At 42.3% G+C, this 17083-nt stretch overlaps 2 protein-coding genes across 6 annotated transcripts in view; one reads left to right on the top strand and one right to left on the bottom strand.

The window, feature by feature from the left end:
- Positions 1-13327, bottom strand: part of LOC119450431 (sialin-like) — a 31904-nt gene extending 18577 nt beyond the window's left edge. The window contains exons 1-4 of one of the 2 annotated variants that reach the window (XM_037713876.2): positions 12987-13326; positions 11626-11834; positions 8281-8514; positions 1001-1184 (exon numbers count right to left, since the gene is read on the bottom strand). In XM_037713876.2, coding sequence (XP_037569804.1) covers positions 1001-1184; positions 8281-8514; positions 11626-11834; positions 12987-13032 — 673 coding nt within the window. In that variant the 5' untranslated portion in view covers positions 13033-13326. Of the gene's footprint in view, positions 1-1000; positions 1185-8280; positions 8515-11625; positions 11835-12986 lie in introns of both variants that reach the window. The other variant, XM_049665866.1, reaches the window with a different exon arrangement.
- Positions 13328-13529: 202 nt separating this feature from the next.
- Positions 13530-17083, top strand: part of LOC119450429 (cholinesterase-like) — a 28662-nt gene continuing 25108 nt past the window's right edge. For all 4 annotated transcript variants that reach the window (XM_037713875.2, XM_049665865.1, XM_037713874.2 and 1 more), the window contains exon 1: positions 13530-14206. In XM_037713875.2, the coding sequence (XP_037569803.1) occupies positions 13706-14206 (501 nt within the window). In that variant the 5' untranslated portion in view covers positions 13530-13705. The remainder of the gene's footprint in view (positions 14207-17083) is intronic.

Raw genomic sequence — 17083 nt, 5'->3', positions numbered from 1 at the left:
TAACTGGTTTCTGAAAAAAGTAATTGGGTTACCGAGTAAGCAATGTAATCGTGGAATTACAAAATTACAAAAGTTCATAATTGATTACAAGTAATTAATTACATGTTATACATTACGTATAAGTCTGATAGAAATGCAGCAGAAAGAAAATAAGAAAGAACAAAAAAGAAAGGCAAACATCACTGTGTTTGCATGCCATGCGTCCACTGGCTTAGGTGATCAACTTCATCGCTCAATTTCATTGCTGTTCCGGTTTTAATAAAGGTTTACAAATATTCGCAGTTTCAAACAAAAATATAATACTTTTTGCTATTTGATTTTCACTTGATTTGAGAATTCACTAATCAAAATTGTCAAATACTCATTCTTTTCAGATATATAAGGTACAACAACACTTACTGGAGTCTAAAAAGAAAAGAGAACAATGAAAATGAGGGCTGTTCCACATTATTCTGCTGCAGGGAAGTTACCGTATACCTGCGCAGGTGCCCCACTTCCTGAGCGATCGCACGAGGCAGATTTTCAGACATTCATTATGAATGCCCTCTTTCTTTCATTCTTTGTTTTTTAATCTACTCTTCAGTGTAGTGGCACAAATTCTTCGCATGGCTTGGATAAGAACATATGCAGTCTCTCTCAGCTTGCTTTCTTAGCATCTCGTGAAAGCCAGTTGATTGATTGATTGATTGATTGATTGATTGATTGATGAAGGTGAGCTTTCAGCTACAGTTTTCCTCCCTAACCAGTAATTATCTGCCACACCTCAAAAAGATGACAAAAGCGATCACCAGGGATAGGACTCCAAAAAAGTAAGGCACCAACTTGGCTTGATATAACATTCACCTTTGGCACTGCTTGAAAGCAGCTGTTACATGCAGGAACATGTATGTGCCAAGATGGTGTCAAAAGTATTCATTCTGATAGTTGTGTTGGCATGTTAGCCTCACAGCCAGACAGCTTATTATCACCAGCAAAAACGGTCAATGGATGGTGCACACACCTGTGAGGTAGAATACTGAAGGCCAGCCACCAGCAAAGCCGTACTGGCACAGCACGGCAGAAATAGGTAGTGTCACAGCAGTACCGATAATGCTGCCTAGCGTGCTGATGGCAATAAGGAAGCTGCGTTCCTGCACGGGTGACCAGCGAGCCACGATGGCAAATGTAGATGGAAAGGTCACGCCCTGTAGGCAGAAATATAAGGGAAAAATTTGAGGATGCTTAAGCCTCGCCTTTAAGAGTGGAACGCGATGCCGTTATCGGGACCCGTTCGCATCGCATTTTTATTTCAGTAGGCTTCACTGCTACACAGAAAGTGGGAAAACCAGCTTACAAAGACCAAGCTTACACCGATCCCCTTAAAGTTGGCTTCACTTTTAAACAGAAATGCATTGCTGGGAAGACGTTTTTCCAGGGGCAATAGTCGTCTTATATTAAAGTGTGAAGGCCCTAGGACCTTTTTTTATTATTTTATTAATTGTTTGCTACTGCCCCGACGTGCACGCGTGTTCAACATGCATTAGGCAGGCCAAGTCCCAATTTTACCTGCCGAGGATGCGAGCGCCATCTGGATAATATTTTCGCAAATAGCCTATTCAAGCGCGCCGCTGTTGGTATGGTAGAAATGCTGACAAAGGGGGTTTGTGTTTGAGTTTCCTCGTAACAGAGTTATGTTTTCCCGTACATTCAAATAACAGTCCGACTCCACCATGTCTGTAGGTTGTGGTTACGTTGTACTCTACCATTTTTCTGACGGATTTCACTGTGAGAAATTCATTTTTTTGTTCACTAACACCTTGCACCACGCAGAGGGCCTGCGCTGTCGGGATGGTTCGGGATGATTTTATCCGCCACGGACGCCGACACCCACGCCGGATTTTCTGCGACACGGGGCCCTTAACGCTGTCGCGTTAAAATGCTAAACAATCGCAAAGAGGAAGAAAATGGAGCTTGGCAGCACATGATTTGAATGCAACACTGCATGACAACATATATAAAGAGAACATGATTTGTCCGTGCTTTATTGTGCTCATCCATGCACACTATAAATAGAAATCCTTAGCTTTATAATAAAGATGTACATATTATCGCCTTCTTTACACGCTAAAATAATTTATAAAAGGTCCAAAACTTAAATTTTAGTTTGAGCGCTTGTCAAAAAGAAGAAAAGATGAAAAATATAATAGTACTGGTTCATTTCATTTAATTTTATTACCTTAGAGACCCTAAATAAGGGCTCAGCACACAAGTAAAACAAGTACATCCGAGTAAAACAAAATAATGATATGCAAGTCATACATATACAAGAATGCCCGTGGAATTGCTGACATGAATTACACGCACTTCAGAGTATGCTACAACGTAACAATGCAGCCGCCAGCAGAGCTCCCCGGGAATTCATGTACATTTGTTGACCAACTATGACTGCTTAATTTATTGTCTCCTAGGGGGCACATGTTCACACTTTCTCTGCTTTCTGAGCGCAAAGGACACAGCTGTGTGTAACTGAATGTGTGTATACAACTTTACACAACATACTCAATGTTATTCATCTGTGCTGTTGTTCACACACAGCCCCTTCATCAAGACGATTGTCCATAAGCATTCATTTGCTGGTCAGCACCACTCCCTTACTGCAATAGTTCCCCACATTTTGTATATGCATTCGCAGAGGGAATCTCATCTTTCGAGAATTCATGTTGCCTTTGCAAATGGCTTTTTCTGGGCATGAGAAACTGCGGCATGTTTTAGTCCCGAGTCATGGCAGTGGCCTTCACTTCGTGAATGCTCAAGATAGGTCAAAACTTGTTTTGTAGAGCATGGACTGATGAAGAGCAGACTCAACATGCTTCTGCAGGAGAACCTTCTGAATTCTTAGCTTGTAAGCAACTGTAGTGTGGGAGCATTTATACTAGCTATATCTTACAGACTGGAAGAAGCGAGAAGGTAAGATGCCACGAGTGGGATCAAAAATACTTATCAGCAGGAAGTGTAAGCAATCAAATCTGGAGAAAAAGATGAATACACCTATTAACAGCACAATTACTAGGGAAAAAAAAGCAGGAACAAATGTATTTAAAATAGGCAAGTTTCATCCATATGTGGCCACACCATACCAAGTCAGAAAATTGCATTTTCCACGGCAACATAGTGATGTATTTTTCTTGACTGTTAACTCCCGAGTCTCAGCTGTATGCACCAATATCGCCAAAGTCAATGAATCCTCGTCACCAAGACTGAGCTCCCTTTGCTTGCCAGGAATGAACCGCACACAAGAACCAAATTCATGACAGCTGTCAAAGACGAACAGAAACTGTACTTTTCCATTTGGTACCTATTCAGGTCTAGTACTATGTGATTTAAAGAAGGCAGAATACATAGAGTATCCACACATGAACACTTTGTCGACCAACATGTTGTGGTGACTGTACAGAGAAAAGCTATACCAATGGGCCAGTATGTAGCGATAAAATTATGAATTGCTTAATACTTTCACAGAAAACAGCGCCAAGCAAAATGTCGGCATTGGAACAATGAGTACAGAGGGATGTGTGCTAGTTTCTTTCAGGATTTACAGCATTATTAGTATTGTGAGTCAAGACAGCTACAGTGTTGAAAACTATACATGTTTCGAGAAAAAGCCGCCACTTAGGCCATACCTCCTTTTCTATTTTCGGCAAACACAAATGAGAAGTCACTCATGCAATCTATTTCTTAAAATTATTTGCATGTAAAAATAAAATAAAAAGGAAATTAAGGAATTGTAGCTCAAATTTCAACATGCATGCTTTCTTGATGCTACTGCCTAATGTGATGAATGACACCCCTGCGAATATGAGCCAGCCAGCCAGTGGTCCATGATCTAAATCCGTGTCAATGGTGCACTACTGCACTGTTTCAAATAAGTATTGATAAATATGACTGCATGCTGTTGTTAGCAGTTCTGAGATTTGCACATCTTAATAAGCCTATTTCAAACTTATAACTCCTGTAACTGCAAATGACCTGATGGCATATACAATTAATCCCAGCTTCCTCCAGCAATGCCCATGCCTGGTATTGCTCGTGCATGGCTCATGCACAAAGGTTTAGTAGCCCTGCTCGTTGTTGATCAAGAGCATCGCATGAACAGCTGTTCTTGAGCTGCAATATCATGAACAGCACAGCTGTCGTTGGCAATGTTGCTATGAAAACTGCACATGAAATAAATATTTCCGTAATGCAGAAAGCTAGCTTCCATGCATAGCACGATTGTACATGTGGAGTTCTTTTCCTCTAGCTGTGTCATCCTGGTGCTATCTATTTCACGATGAAACTAGGGAATGACAGGCCATAGCTGTTGACTCATTACTGTTATGTGCCGAGTCATTCCAGTAAAGCTACAAGGTCAAGTACAATTCTAGTTAATTATTCATATTACATAGAAAAACCAGGGATAGAGGTCATATGTAAAGGATTGAAAAACAAGGAACAAGCACTGCATCCCTTTATTTACTATTCTTATTTTTGTGCGTACCCTCCTTCTTTACTCCATGAGTGTTTTTTTATCTAACTTTTCCATTTGAAACAATGAGTACACATACCTTTGCATAACCCAACCATGTACAACCATGCCTGGCTCCTCAAATGGCAACAAACAGTTTTTGCAGCTAGCTAGCTTACACACACTGTTATTGTATTGAGAATAGCACAAGAACAAATAAAGAACGCAAAAAAAAAATGTCTTCACACTTTGTGCTTGTCCTTCACATTTTCCCACAAATGTTCTGGCCCTCTGTGTCCTCCACCACTGAACATCATAAGCCTCTGGTAATGAGTGGCTATCTTTTTAATGCATATATGTTCTACCACGCGTAGTTTTAATATTAAAGTTTAAGCGAAGTGATCATGTAAGTGGCCTCTTTACTCTGCACAAGCATGTAATGGTAAAGTGAGCTCATTTATACAAAACTAATGGTATATACTATGCATATATCTTTCAGCATGAGATAGAAGACATTTATTCGCTTAACTAGCATCTATGTTCACCAGGGGATATCAGAGGACGAGTGACAGGTCATATGTTGGAATTTTATTAAGAATTCCTACTGTTTGAATATATGTCTTAATTGAGCCATGACCTGCTTTAATTCTGCAATTACGTTACGGCATTTTTGCACAACCGCTTATGTCTGCTGCCATTATAAATTTACACCAGCAAAAATTATTATTTTATATCCAAATCCCCTATTTTTGACAACTTGAGACAGTTACCACTGAAACATCTCACAAACATAACTTATCCGTGATGCCGGAGTGACAACTTTCCGCCCAAACCTTACAGGGAGGAATATGATGTGTCCTATATCTCCTGCAACAACTGTATCGATGTATGTCTTTTTCTCTTTCCTAAGTGCAACAGCATGCCAAACCCCATGAAATAAGTTTGCGAAAGAGTGGGTCAAGGAAGAATGAAAGGTTTTTGTGTTATCAGATAACACCGTCACGCACTCACAGGGTCCCAGAGAAATTCTTCGGCCCCAGATTGCGACATTAGTGCGATTCCGTCACTATGGAAAAGTTTTGGTGCACGGCATACTCGGAAAGCAGCTGCATATTGCACACTGTTATTATTTTGTGAACGGGAGCGCAGAAGTGTTGCGGAAAAAGGAGGCAAGACCGGAAAGACACTCTTTTTCCGACACTTCTGCGCTCCCCTTCGCAAAATCATATTAAACCAACTAGCCCAACAGCTTACTATTCTGAAGTTATTATGCTTTAGAGGCACTACTTTTTATTATCTGTGCTCAGGCGCGGATCCAGGGGGGATGTCCGGATGTCCTGACCCCCCCCCCCCCTCAGATTTCTGCATCGCCCCCTCGATGACAGGGGGATGGCCCTGTCGCAAAAATAAATAAATAAATAAATAAATAAACCATCTATTTTCTATTTCTCAACATTATATTCTATTTTATAAATCAAATATATTTTGCTACTCAGCTCACTATGGCACCTGCTCTTACCAGGCTAATATGTCCCTTGCATGATTGGTTAAATATCAAGGTACCAGTGGATATGGGATATGCTACCATAAAATTATTACTAGAATTCCGCATCCAGCAGTATTGTAGCCCCAGTATTGTATGCCCACAGCTAAATCTTGCAATATTGTAAATCATCACCAATATTTCGGCAGTCACCCAACTATGTTAACTGCTTGCAAAATATCAACTACACAAAACACATGAAGGAATTCCCTGCAGAAGCTCTGCATGCCACATAACACACATAGGCACCTGCACTCATTGTGATCACAGTTACACGTTGACAATATCCAGGCACAGTACCGTTCGCACGCTACAAGTTTTTCATTGTAACTCTTTTATTGTCACATTAAGCATAGGAGGCTCAAGCCCGCCGGATTCGTTTATATGAATATCAAAGTGTGACGTCAGTAGGATGGCGTCGCGTGGTTCGATGGGATACGTGCTACCATGATACTACGCCACATCGTTATTCTTGTAGGTGGCGTCGTGAGTCATCATACGCGGTGATTCGCATATCGTAGAATTACGCCCGTATTCCGCCTCTAGTCAACACACCACCACGACTCCAGCAGTACTCAGCTTCATGATGTTCACGGGAATTCATGAGAATTGTCGCGTCTTTATTCTCGAGTACGACAATTGTATGCCCACAGCTAGAATCTTGACATACTGTGTATCGACTGTCTCTAAGTTTTCAATCATCCCACTTAATGCAGTCAACATTATTGTTCAGGCATCGTAACATACAACTGACACAGATTTAGCAGAACCTGCAGTACTAATAAAGGGCACAGCCAACTCAACACACATAAATGCTCCAATACTATGTAAACCAATAACACTACATTACCATCTATTTTCTATTTTCTCAACATTATATTCTATTTTATAAATCAAATATATTTTGCTACTCAGCTCACTATGGCACCTGCTGTTACCAGGCTAATATGTCTCTTGCATGATTGGTTAAATATCAAGGTACGCAGTGGATATGGGATATGCTACCAATAAAATTATTACTAGAATTCCGCATCCAGCAGTATTGTAGCCCACAGTATTGTATGCCCACAGCTAATCTTGCAATTATCGTAATATCATCACCAATATTTCAGGCATCACCCAACTATGTTAACTGCTTGCAAAATATCAACTACACAAAACACATGAAGGAATTCCCTGCAGAAGCTCTGCATGCCACATAACACCACAACTTACCCATGAACATTAAGGGCTATTGGCAACAGTTGCAAGCAACAATTTTTTATTTACTTGGCTATGCTATCCACAAAAGCACACATTTGCCTGTGATACACAGGGCGATCAATTTTAAGTTTTATGGAATTTTTAAACATCACCTGCTGCAGATAAGATAATTCTAGTCATTGAGCTAGATTGTTCAGAGAGGTGGACATTACCTACGCAAAAAATTTCTAGCTATATTCAACTAATTAACACAACTTTGCTAATTAACTTCTTACTTTATTACTTTAAGGCACATATTGCAATTTACTAATTGTAGCCGGTGAATTTGTCAGGCATAGACACTTGGAATGAATTTAGAGAATGACACCAGTTTGTAAACATGCGTCATCAAATTCGCCATAAGAATGCACCATTGTTCCACTTACTTTTTTACAAAAACGCTCTTTTATGCAATGCTCCAACTCAATAATAATAATTACGCAATTTGCCACAGGCAATTTTTAAAAATTCCATAAAGCTTAAAAATTATCATCCTGTATGTGGTAAGCACACATCACTAGCACATGCCAAGAAAGTATATCAGTTATTGGCTACTCTCAGTAAAGGACCATGCTCTGCCTATAATATTTTTGTTTTTAAACTGAGACATCTTCCATCTCTTGCACTGGTGCTATGTTTTTGCCAATTATTGAGAATGCCACTCATGCATGTTGTCATTAGAAAGAAAAAAGAACATGAGGCTGATGCTCAGCATCTGATGTGTAGCTGTGCTCATAACACCTCCGGCCTCACAATATACTGCAGAATATTAATTCTGTCAGTTTCGTTGTGCATCCAAAACATTTACTTTTTTAAGCTATGCACCATGTACGGACCGCCTAATGAAAGGAATTTATTTTCAGCTACAATTCACCCTGGTGAACTGTATGTACATTAGGTAAGAACTGGGGGCTAAAAAATTATAATTTTATTAGCCTCTCAATTGTCTATTTGCAGAGTTAATGTGAACATGCGATAGAACATAAGCAGGAATTAAATTTCACGCAGTTACCTCAGCGATGCCTTCGAGAACCCGAAGAGCAAGAAATGCGCCGAAGCTGGCTCTTGCCACCACTGCAGTGGCAAGAGTGAGCAGCGACGTGATGCCGACACCTGCTGCAAAGATCCATGCGGGATTGATGACCTCCGAAAGCCACCCAGCAGGAATTTGTGTTATGATGTACCCATAGAAGAAGGCATTTAACACGTATCCTTGCATCACAGGGTCCCAGATGAATTCTCCCTCCTGCACATGGTTCCAGGGAAGCAAACATGTTAAGCTTCTGAGGCATGACAAATGTTGCTCGATAGAATTATGACAAAGAACGTAAGTTTGTACTTGCTGGTATTCCATAAAATAGCCTACTAGGGCACAAAAGGCACAAGGACAGTATATTGCGTCTGCTTCCATTGTACTGTCCTCCTCCTGCCTTTCGTCTGCTAGTGTGCTAATAAGTTGTGAGAACTTAAACAAGCACATTTCTGTTCAAGTATCTCAAAGGATCCATTAGATTACAATTTGATGCTTCTTACTGTCATTACTCATGCAATATTTCCATGAATATGTTACATTTTCCAAGACATTTTTGTTGCTTGCCTTAATATGCATTTTATAAAAGTGAAAAAATGACATCAAATAATAAAAATTACGTAAACATTTGTTTTGTTTTTCGTGTATTTGCATCTGTATGCACATGTGCATGCACACAAGCTGTGTGCATGAGCAAGTAACCATGTAAGCAGTAAATTGGAAATTTATGCGTGCACTGTCCATGGCATACACAAGACAACCACGTGGTTACTAAAGGAGTCGCATCAGCTGGTATTTTGAGACTTAAAACCTGCAACATTAGACATATTAACATTAGAAACATTAACAAACAACAAACAGAAACAGTGCATTATTACATAGGTGCAGGCTATCTTAAGATATGCTTGTGTTCTTTGAGATAATAAGTCTGAAAGATGCTCAACAGGTAAGCTTTGAATGGTTCAAAATAGACGAGTCAGATTCATCTTGGGTATGCGTGAAAGACATTAAAGTTGTAGTGTGATAAAAAATTTGTTACATATTCAGATAGATTTTGGTATTGTCTGAATATTGTGATTAAAGCTTTTCTACTTAACTTTCAACAAGGGAACAAGAATTAATAGTGATAGTCATCTGAAACAACCAAACTATTTGCCTGTGTGTATTGCATGTAAAGTTGGAGAGTTCCTGGCCAAGTGAGACCGGTGTACAATTTTCCTTTTCTGTTCAAACTACCACTACTTATCACAGCTGTCAACTGAGGAAGTGTGAGGTGGAAATACTTTTTCTTTTCCCTGAATAAAGAAACATAGTAAGCAAGACTACAAACAATTGATAAAGCAAGCAATCTGGACATAATAAATTATATTAAGCTTTAGTTACTCTTAATTGGCTCATATAGCAATGCCAAAATATTGTGTCTGCGGTGCACACATTAGGCATGTAATGTAATTGTTTGTGCTCATGATGACAGAAGTTTATGGGAAGAGGGGTGCCTGTGATCAAGTGCCTTCCTCTTCCAATTCCCTACATTGTGAAAAAGAGTTTCTGGCTAGATCAATGGAGCTCAGAATTGAGAGGTGAACACTGCACAGCTAGGTGAGTGATATGCTGCACCATAATAAGTGACAAAATTTCATCTTCATGTTCATCCTGGCAGAAAATTCAATTTTTACAGCTGTATTTTCAAAGCCCTCTTAGGTCAGTAGTGTTCGCATGTGTTGGCATGCATGCAGAAGCAAAAGAGGGAATGAACGAAGACAAGCAAAGGCCAAGAAAAAAATAGAAGACGTGCTGCCCAAGCATGTGCTCCATTCAGGAAAGCAGGAGACTCATAAGTGAAAGTTAAAAGTCCAAGAAAGCTATCATTCACAGGTTTTAAAAAGCCGCAGTTACAACGGTTGTATGTGAGCACAAAAAAAAAAAAAAGAATTACTGTCTTTTTAAAGCATATTTCATCGGACACTCAAAGGCCATAGCAAAAGAAAATTTCAGCCAAAGAAAGAAGGCAAAGTTAGAAGTCAAAGTCGTTAGAAGTCAAAGACCCGTTTTTGGTCCGCAGCCCGTCAGAGGTTTCCCTGTATTTGTTCAAGTCCTGCCATCCCGGTATGTTCGCCTTTTCAGTGGACATAAAGGATGTGTTTTATTCCCTCCCCCAAGATGACCTGGTCACCGTGGTACAGGAGGGCATCGATGAACATGACGTCTTGCGCTTCCAGAATGCCATCGGCACCAGTGTTGCCAATTTTATGAAATTGCTGCACCTTTACCTGTGCTATACTGTGGTTAGGCACAATGAGCAGTTGTTCGTGCAAAAGAATGGAGTTCTTGCCAAAGAGATCAGAACTCCCAGGGATAAGACAAGGCCTGAACTCGGCAAATCAAAACTAGTCGTTATCCCATACGTGCACGACGTTTCCCACAGGATAAAAAAAGCAGCAGAGCGCACTGGTGTTCGTGTTCTTTTCTCGGCCCCCAACAAACTCGGCTCATTATGCAGGAAAGTGAATGCCAGCCACCGCTACAGCAGCAAGAATCACACCTCGCACCCAGTGCAGTACAGCAAGGATGATGTCGTCTACGAGATCCCCACCTCATGTGGCAGAACGTACATCGGCCACACCGGACGCTGTCTCAACAAAAGATTGCGTGAACATGCTTATAACGTTAAAAACACGAATAGAAGCAATCTCGCTATCCACTGCGCCAATTGCGGGTGCAGGCCGGTGCTTCATGATACTAAGGTTCTGCGCCGTTATCGAGACAGTCGAGCACGTGAAATTTTTAAAACCTTCACGATGATGCACAAAGGCCCGTTATGCGTCAGCTCCCCTTCACTCGTTCTCACCGACAAGGAACACAGATATCTACTTAACTAATCATTATATGATTGTTAGTTTTACCTTCAAACCCAAGTGCGGCTGGCATGTAACCCCCCCCCCCCCCCTTTTTTTTTGTGCCTCCCTTTCTTCCTTCCATTTCAAGCTATATAGTTGCGCACGCACAATAAATAACCATTGGCAGTCAGTGTTCATCCTATGTTCTTCCTTCTGTCCATGTTTTTAGCGCTGTTTTTTACACCATGAATGCAGACCAACGAGCTCGCCTTCAAACCCTTTCAGCCAAAGAAATTTCTTAGAGTACAACATCATCGTTTCCACAGAGAGTGCTACCACCTTTCTGCTTTCTTCGTAAAGTCTGGGAAAGGCCTGCAAAATTTTTTTTGTCTGTGTGTTTTACAAAAACATCGTTAAGAGAGTATACATTGTGCAACAGGTGAGCTACAGATATTGCACACAACAAACTAAAGAATCAAATGAAACGTACACCTGACTCATCACCTCCACTTATATATGATGCATTATGGTAAGGAACAGGACAGCTGGCGTTTGATGCACGGCTTGAGTTGCCATTCACGGCTGTCATGTTGACCATGGCAATTATGGTCACACTGAGATTCACCCTCATTGAATACACCAGGAAGAGTCCAAGCGAGATCATACAGCTCATTAGGTAACGGACTTGAAGCCGACATGCTGCACAGAGAAGGGAGAAAAACTTTCAAGCACCATTGTGAGATACTATACAGGGCAATCATTTTTAAGTTCTTCGGAATGTTCTAGCCCTTGAGCTGGATTATTCAGAGAGGCAGACATTACTTGCATGTAAAATCGAAACACACATACAACTAATTATCTTTTGAATTACTTTACAGCCCATATTGCAGTTTACAAATTGTAGCTGGTGAGATTGCAAGGCGTATCCACTTGGAATGAATCTTCAGAATGACGCCAGTTTGGAGATAAGCGCCATCAAACTTGCCATAAAAATGTACTGCTGTTCCAATTACTCTTTCAAGAAAACCCTCTTTTATGCATCAAAGCGCAAAAGTAACTGGAACACCCATGTATTTCGTTCCATGTGTCACTTTGGGAAATAATATCTCGGAACTGGTGTCATCCTGGAAATTCATTTCAAGTGGATATGTCTTGCATGCTCACATGGCTGCAATTTGTAAATTGCAATATGTGCTGCAAAGTAATTGATTATTAAGTTAATTAGCAAATTTTCGTTAATTCATTGAATATGTGTTTAGATTTCTCGTGCTAGTAATGTCCGCCTCTTTGAATAATCCAGCTCAAGGACAAGACTTGTGCTATCTGCCACAGACGATTTTTCGAAATTCCGCAAAACTTCCGTAAAGTGTTCACCCTGCATGTTTCAAGTTACATATTGATATGCATGCCCACATGTAAAAGTACGCTTCATCTACAGTTAAACAGTATAATGTATTACAACCACATCAAAAATATATCCAAATGGAACATTACATAACTGTCTGTTAGCCCATTTTCATGTGTAACCTGCTCAATCCCCAATTAGAAACAAAAACCCAATCTAGCTACAAGTTGCAATGGAATGCGCTGCACGTTAACATGCAGCCTCTTTCACACGTTTAGCGCATGAAAGGAACAATATATTGTGTTACATGTAACACAATATTCCTAAATATACATATGTGATTGCAATCACATGTATATTTAGGAATATTTTCACACTGTTTAACAATTACAATTTATATAAGGAATATTGCAAATATAGAGCAAAATTTACTCAGACTGTTTGTAGTAGCCAACTTCTGACAACGTAAAATTATAAATATATATACATGTAAATGCAAACCTTACTTTTGTGTTGCTTGGATGGCGAAGTTGCAGGCGCACTTGTTTCCATAGTCCGGCTGGAGGTGTTCTAAGCAGTATCACTGAACAATTCGGCAACTGATATCCTATCGTGTGCTTTCGTGTCCTACTGTTTCGCTTCCGCTTTCCGCAGCTTTTCTATCGCGCGTATCTTCCACGAGCAACGCACGCAACACTTACGTGAACTTACGCGTGTTGCTCGATAAGCTATAGGAAAGTGTACGACGCGGCGAGGCGGTCCGCGTGGCATTTTTACTGTTTTTACTTTCTCTTTCTTGCCTCGCCAATGGTAGAGTCACGAGCAATGTTGCGCCAACCTACACATGGTAGCGCTCAACCAATGCGCAAAGTGTCCGCCATGCGCACTGGGAATTCGCGCCGCCTACAGCTGCCGCTTTAACAGCCGCGCGCCGCGCGCGCGCGTTGAATCACGTGCGCCGCTAACGCGAACGCGCTACAACGCGCTGCCGACACCAGCGGCGCCCATCGGGCAGGTGTGAAACTAAAAGTTGTTTACCGTCCCAAGAGAGGCGACGAGCGGGGCTCAAAGTTCAAAAAACTGAAGCGTACGTTAAAGGCGTGGTTCGTTGGGTTCGCGTTGTCGCGAGTGCGGCGGCCCTTCCTGTTTAGTCAGCATTGGTATGCCTCCATAGCGTCGGGCACGCGGTTATGAATCGGCCGGAACCACTGTGCTGAACCGCACGATGAGGCGCGGCGGCGAAGCCGTTGGTGCCGCCGCGCTACCCGTCGCACTTTTCCTGCTGCTGTCTTCGATCGGGCCGTGGTCGACGTGCAATGGGCAGCAGTGGAAGAATGACCCAAACCGGAGGTATCCCGATCCAGCGACGCCGGACTTCTTGCCTCGGAACCGAGCCCCGCCAGGTCCCACGCTGTACCGTGCCGACCTGAGGCCGTCCGGACTCTACGAGCGGACGGACGACTTTCAAAAGTACAGCGATGGACGGTGCTCGATACGGACGACCTCGACGCCGACAATGTACAGAACAGCAAAAACTCCGATCGGTGTTTTTACGGGAAGGATCGTCTACCTGTGCGACCTTCCCGAGTTCACGCGCACCGACCAACGGCCGGCGTCGCAGGGCGGCATCGACCACAGGAACGACAGGCTGGAGTACCCCTCCAGCGCGGTGGCCTACCTGGGCATTCCGTACGCCCAGCCGCCACTCGGACACAACAGGTTTAGGGTGAGTCCGTGCATCGGTGTGTACGGCAGGCGCGCGCGCTCTTTGGTGGCCGTCGAATAGTCGGGTTGTATCGCAGTGGGCACGCTTGCGGGTAGTGATGATTAATCGCGACGGTGACTTCACCCGACTTCCGGGGAGGCCTTGGCGATAGCACGCGTTTACAGCGCGTAGACGCCAAGGTCTCTGTTTTGTGGCTAAGACAGCGATCGATTGACGCACGGCCGTGTCCGGGTTGTTTGGAGCGGTGCCGACTTGCGCCGTTTTGTCCGAGGTTGAACGATCGTTCGTCCCGATTTAGCTAGCTTTAACGAATGCGCGTCAAGTGTTGTATAGCAGTACGCTGTAATGACTGCATGTGCGGTCCCATGGCGACTACAAAATAGAGAAAGCTTTCTAAAAAACAGGAAAAAGCAAGAGGCAACGTAACACACCTTAATTACGCCTTCATTTGCGTAGTAGTACGTGGGACTACGGCGAAAAGGACAGTGGTACTCAATGACCGACCATGACCTCTGATAAATGCGTCCTCCGGCGCACGACTTCATTTATGTTATCTTGATGATACAGCTAGATCAGTAATTTTCACAAAGGCGCTGCTTTTTTTGGAATTGTTTCATATCCTCCTTTTCTTTTTTCTACCTTTTAGTTAATGCGTCCGTACAATGGTTAATGCGCAAGAATTATCTCTTAATCGTATTTGAAGTTTTTTTTTTTTTTTTTTTTTTTCCTGCAATGTGGTCTGTTGCTATCAACCCTATTTGTTTCTGTCTTGCTATGCAATGAAAATGGCTGCATCAGTACACAAAACGAATAAACATAGTGGCTCTGCCTTAACTGAAACAAAAATGCAGCAAAATAGATCAAACTAGCCTGAAAACAGGTGCAATGCCCATTTAGCAGTGTATACTGTGCACAAAAAAAAAAAAAAAAAATTGTCGCAGTTTCACCCGAAAGGCGAAGCATTTCGCGATAGCAAATTAGTAGAGAGCTGTACGGAGTAAGGATAGTATTTTTATCAGCAGCACCAGTAAAGCGCAGAACTGCTGTTGTCCACGCCATCGACGTTTTGCCCGCGTTCGCACCGAACGCGCGCGGCGTTTTAATATAAATACGCATTTGGTGCCGCAGCTAAACGTCGCCCCCCCCCCCCTTTCCTCCCGCCCCCCCACAGCCTTTCGCGCGACGGAAGAAGTCGCGTTTGCTCTCTCTAGGGGCCGTATTCTGAAACGTTCGCCTAGGCGAAATCAGCATGCGCGCTGATTGGCTGGTTGAGCAAATTGAATGACGTCGGGCTCAACCACCCACTCAGCTCATCCAATTTTGCTAAACCAGCCAATTGGCGCACGCCTGAAAGCGAAAAAAGAAATTTCGCCTAGGCGAACGTTTCAGAATACGGCCCCAGATGGAAAGGAGGAAAGAGACGCTTAATTCTGCAGCCCTTCAGGGAGCACGGCGCAGAACGCGCGTTTGCTCTCTGATGTGCGTTTGCTCCCCGTGACGCCCTTTCATTCGCACATACAGCGTCCAGAGTGCGGCGACGATTTCATCGCCGTTGACGTCATACGGAACCCCACGGCGACAACGACGCCGACGGCAGAAATCCGCTTTGGAATTATATGGACACTCCAAAGCAATAAAATACACCCTTTGCATGGCACTGCCGTTTCATTTGGCAACACTCACAGGGTGCCTCCATATGAACTACTAAGTACATTAGTCTGAAGTTACCTACTTCAAATACCATTTGTATGTTTCCGCTGCTGAAGTTAACATGGACACTAAAGAGAGCAATGATTTCAGCCATTTTAGTAAATTGCCCTTCCACATTACCAAAAAAGCCATTCTTGCCATGACAAGAGGCTTGGTAAATCGGGAAAGATGCAAAAACAAAAGAAGGGGGGTGACAACACCTTGAAATTCTCGCACCAGGTTGCTGTGATGTCATGTAACTTTGACACCCTCTGCTTGGGCCTAGTTAAATATTTATAAGTGAAAATGGACTATGTTAATTGTACTATTCTAAAAGGGGCAAAGACAGAACTGAGGAAGTTTCAAAAACATTTACTGAACCACAATGGCCGAAATGCGAAAAAAAAGCTTTCCAGTCCGTGACGTCACACTGATGTACCAGATCTGGGGTTCGTGCAAACGAGGGTAATGTGCTAAGAAGCGAATTAACGGTGCACTGATGTTATGCACAGCAAACGGCAGCTAGACATTGAGAGGATGTTTACTAACTGCGTTTTATTCAAAGGAGGGTGGATAACTTGTCTAGTTGGTATGTCTTGAATATTAATTGTTGCAAGAGCATGTATGCAGAACCAGTAAAACAGGACGGCAATGGACAAGGAAGAAAGGCATCACAGATCTAGGATGGACAAAGAAATGCATATACTAATAATGTATGTCAAGGGCTTGTAAGATTAGGAAAAACATCACACCTGCTGTGAAGCATGCCCTTGTGCACTACTTGTACTATTTTCCTTCATTAAAGGGACCCTGAAATGATTTTGACGATTTTATGCAAACGTGCCGAGTCTTTAGAGTAGGTCCTTCTGATCATTAAGTGACACATTTAAGTGATCTGCGTAAAGCGTGTAATTTATTATAACGCTTTAAAAATGTGCATCGCTACCAATTGCAGTGGTGCTGCTCCCCTGAGTTTTCAGCTGCCCCTTAAAACAAGAAAATAAAAAACCTGGCGCATGTGATGTCAGTAGGGCAAGCTGTCTGATTGGCTACACAGGTTGCATCATGAATAATTTTTCCAACTTTATGGAGAACAAATGTTGTTTGTAATAGTTGGAATGTTGGTTAATTTGTTTCTATAAAAAAAAGTTGCAGCAAGAGAACACACAACGACAATTTGTCACTACA

The sequence above is a fragment of the Dermacentor silvarum genome, chromosome 4 (genome assembly GCF_013339745.2).
Source record: "Dermacentor silvarum isolate Dsil-2018 chromosome 4, BIME_Dsil_1.4, whole genome shotgun sequence".
In the NCBI taxonomy this organism is placed as follows: Eukaryota; Metazoa; Arthropoda; class Arachnida; order Ixodida; family Ixodidae; genus Dermacentor; species Dermacentor silvarum.
Note: the sequence above shows the minus strand (reverse complement) of the source record. Positions and strands in the feature narration are given on the sequence as shown.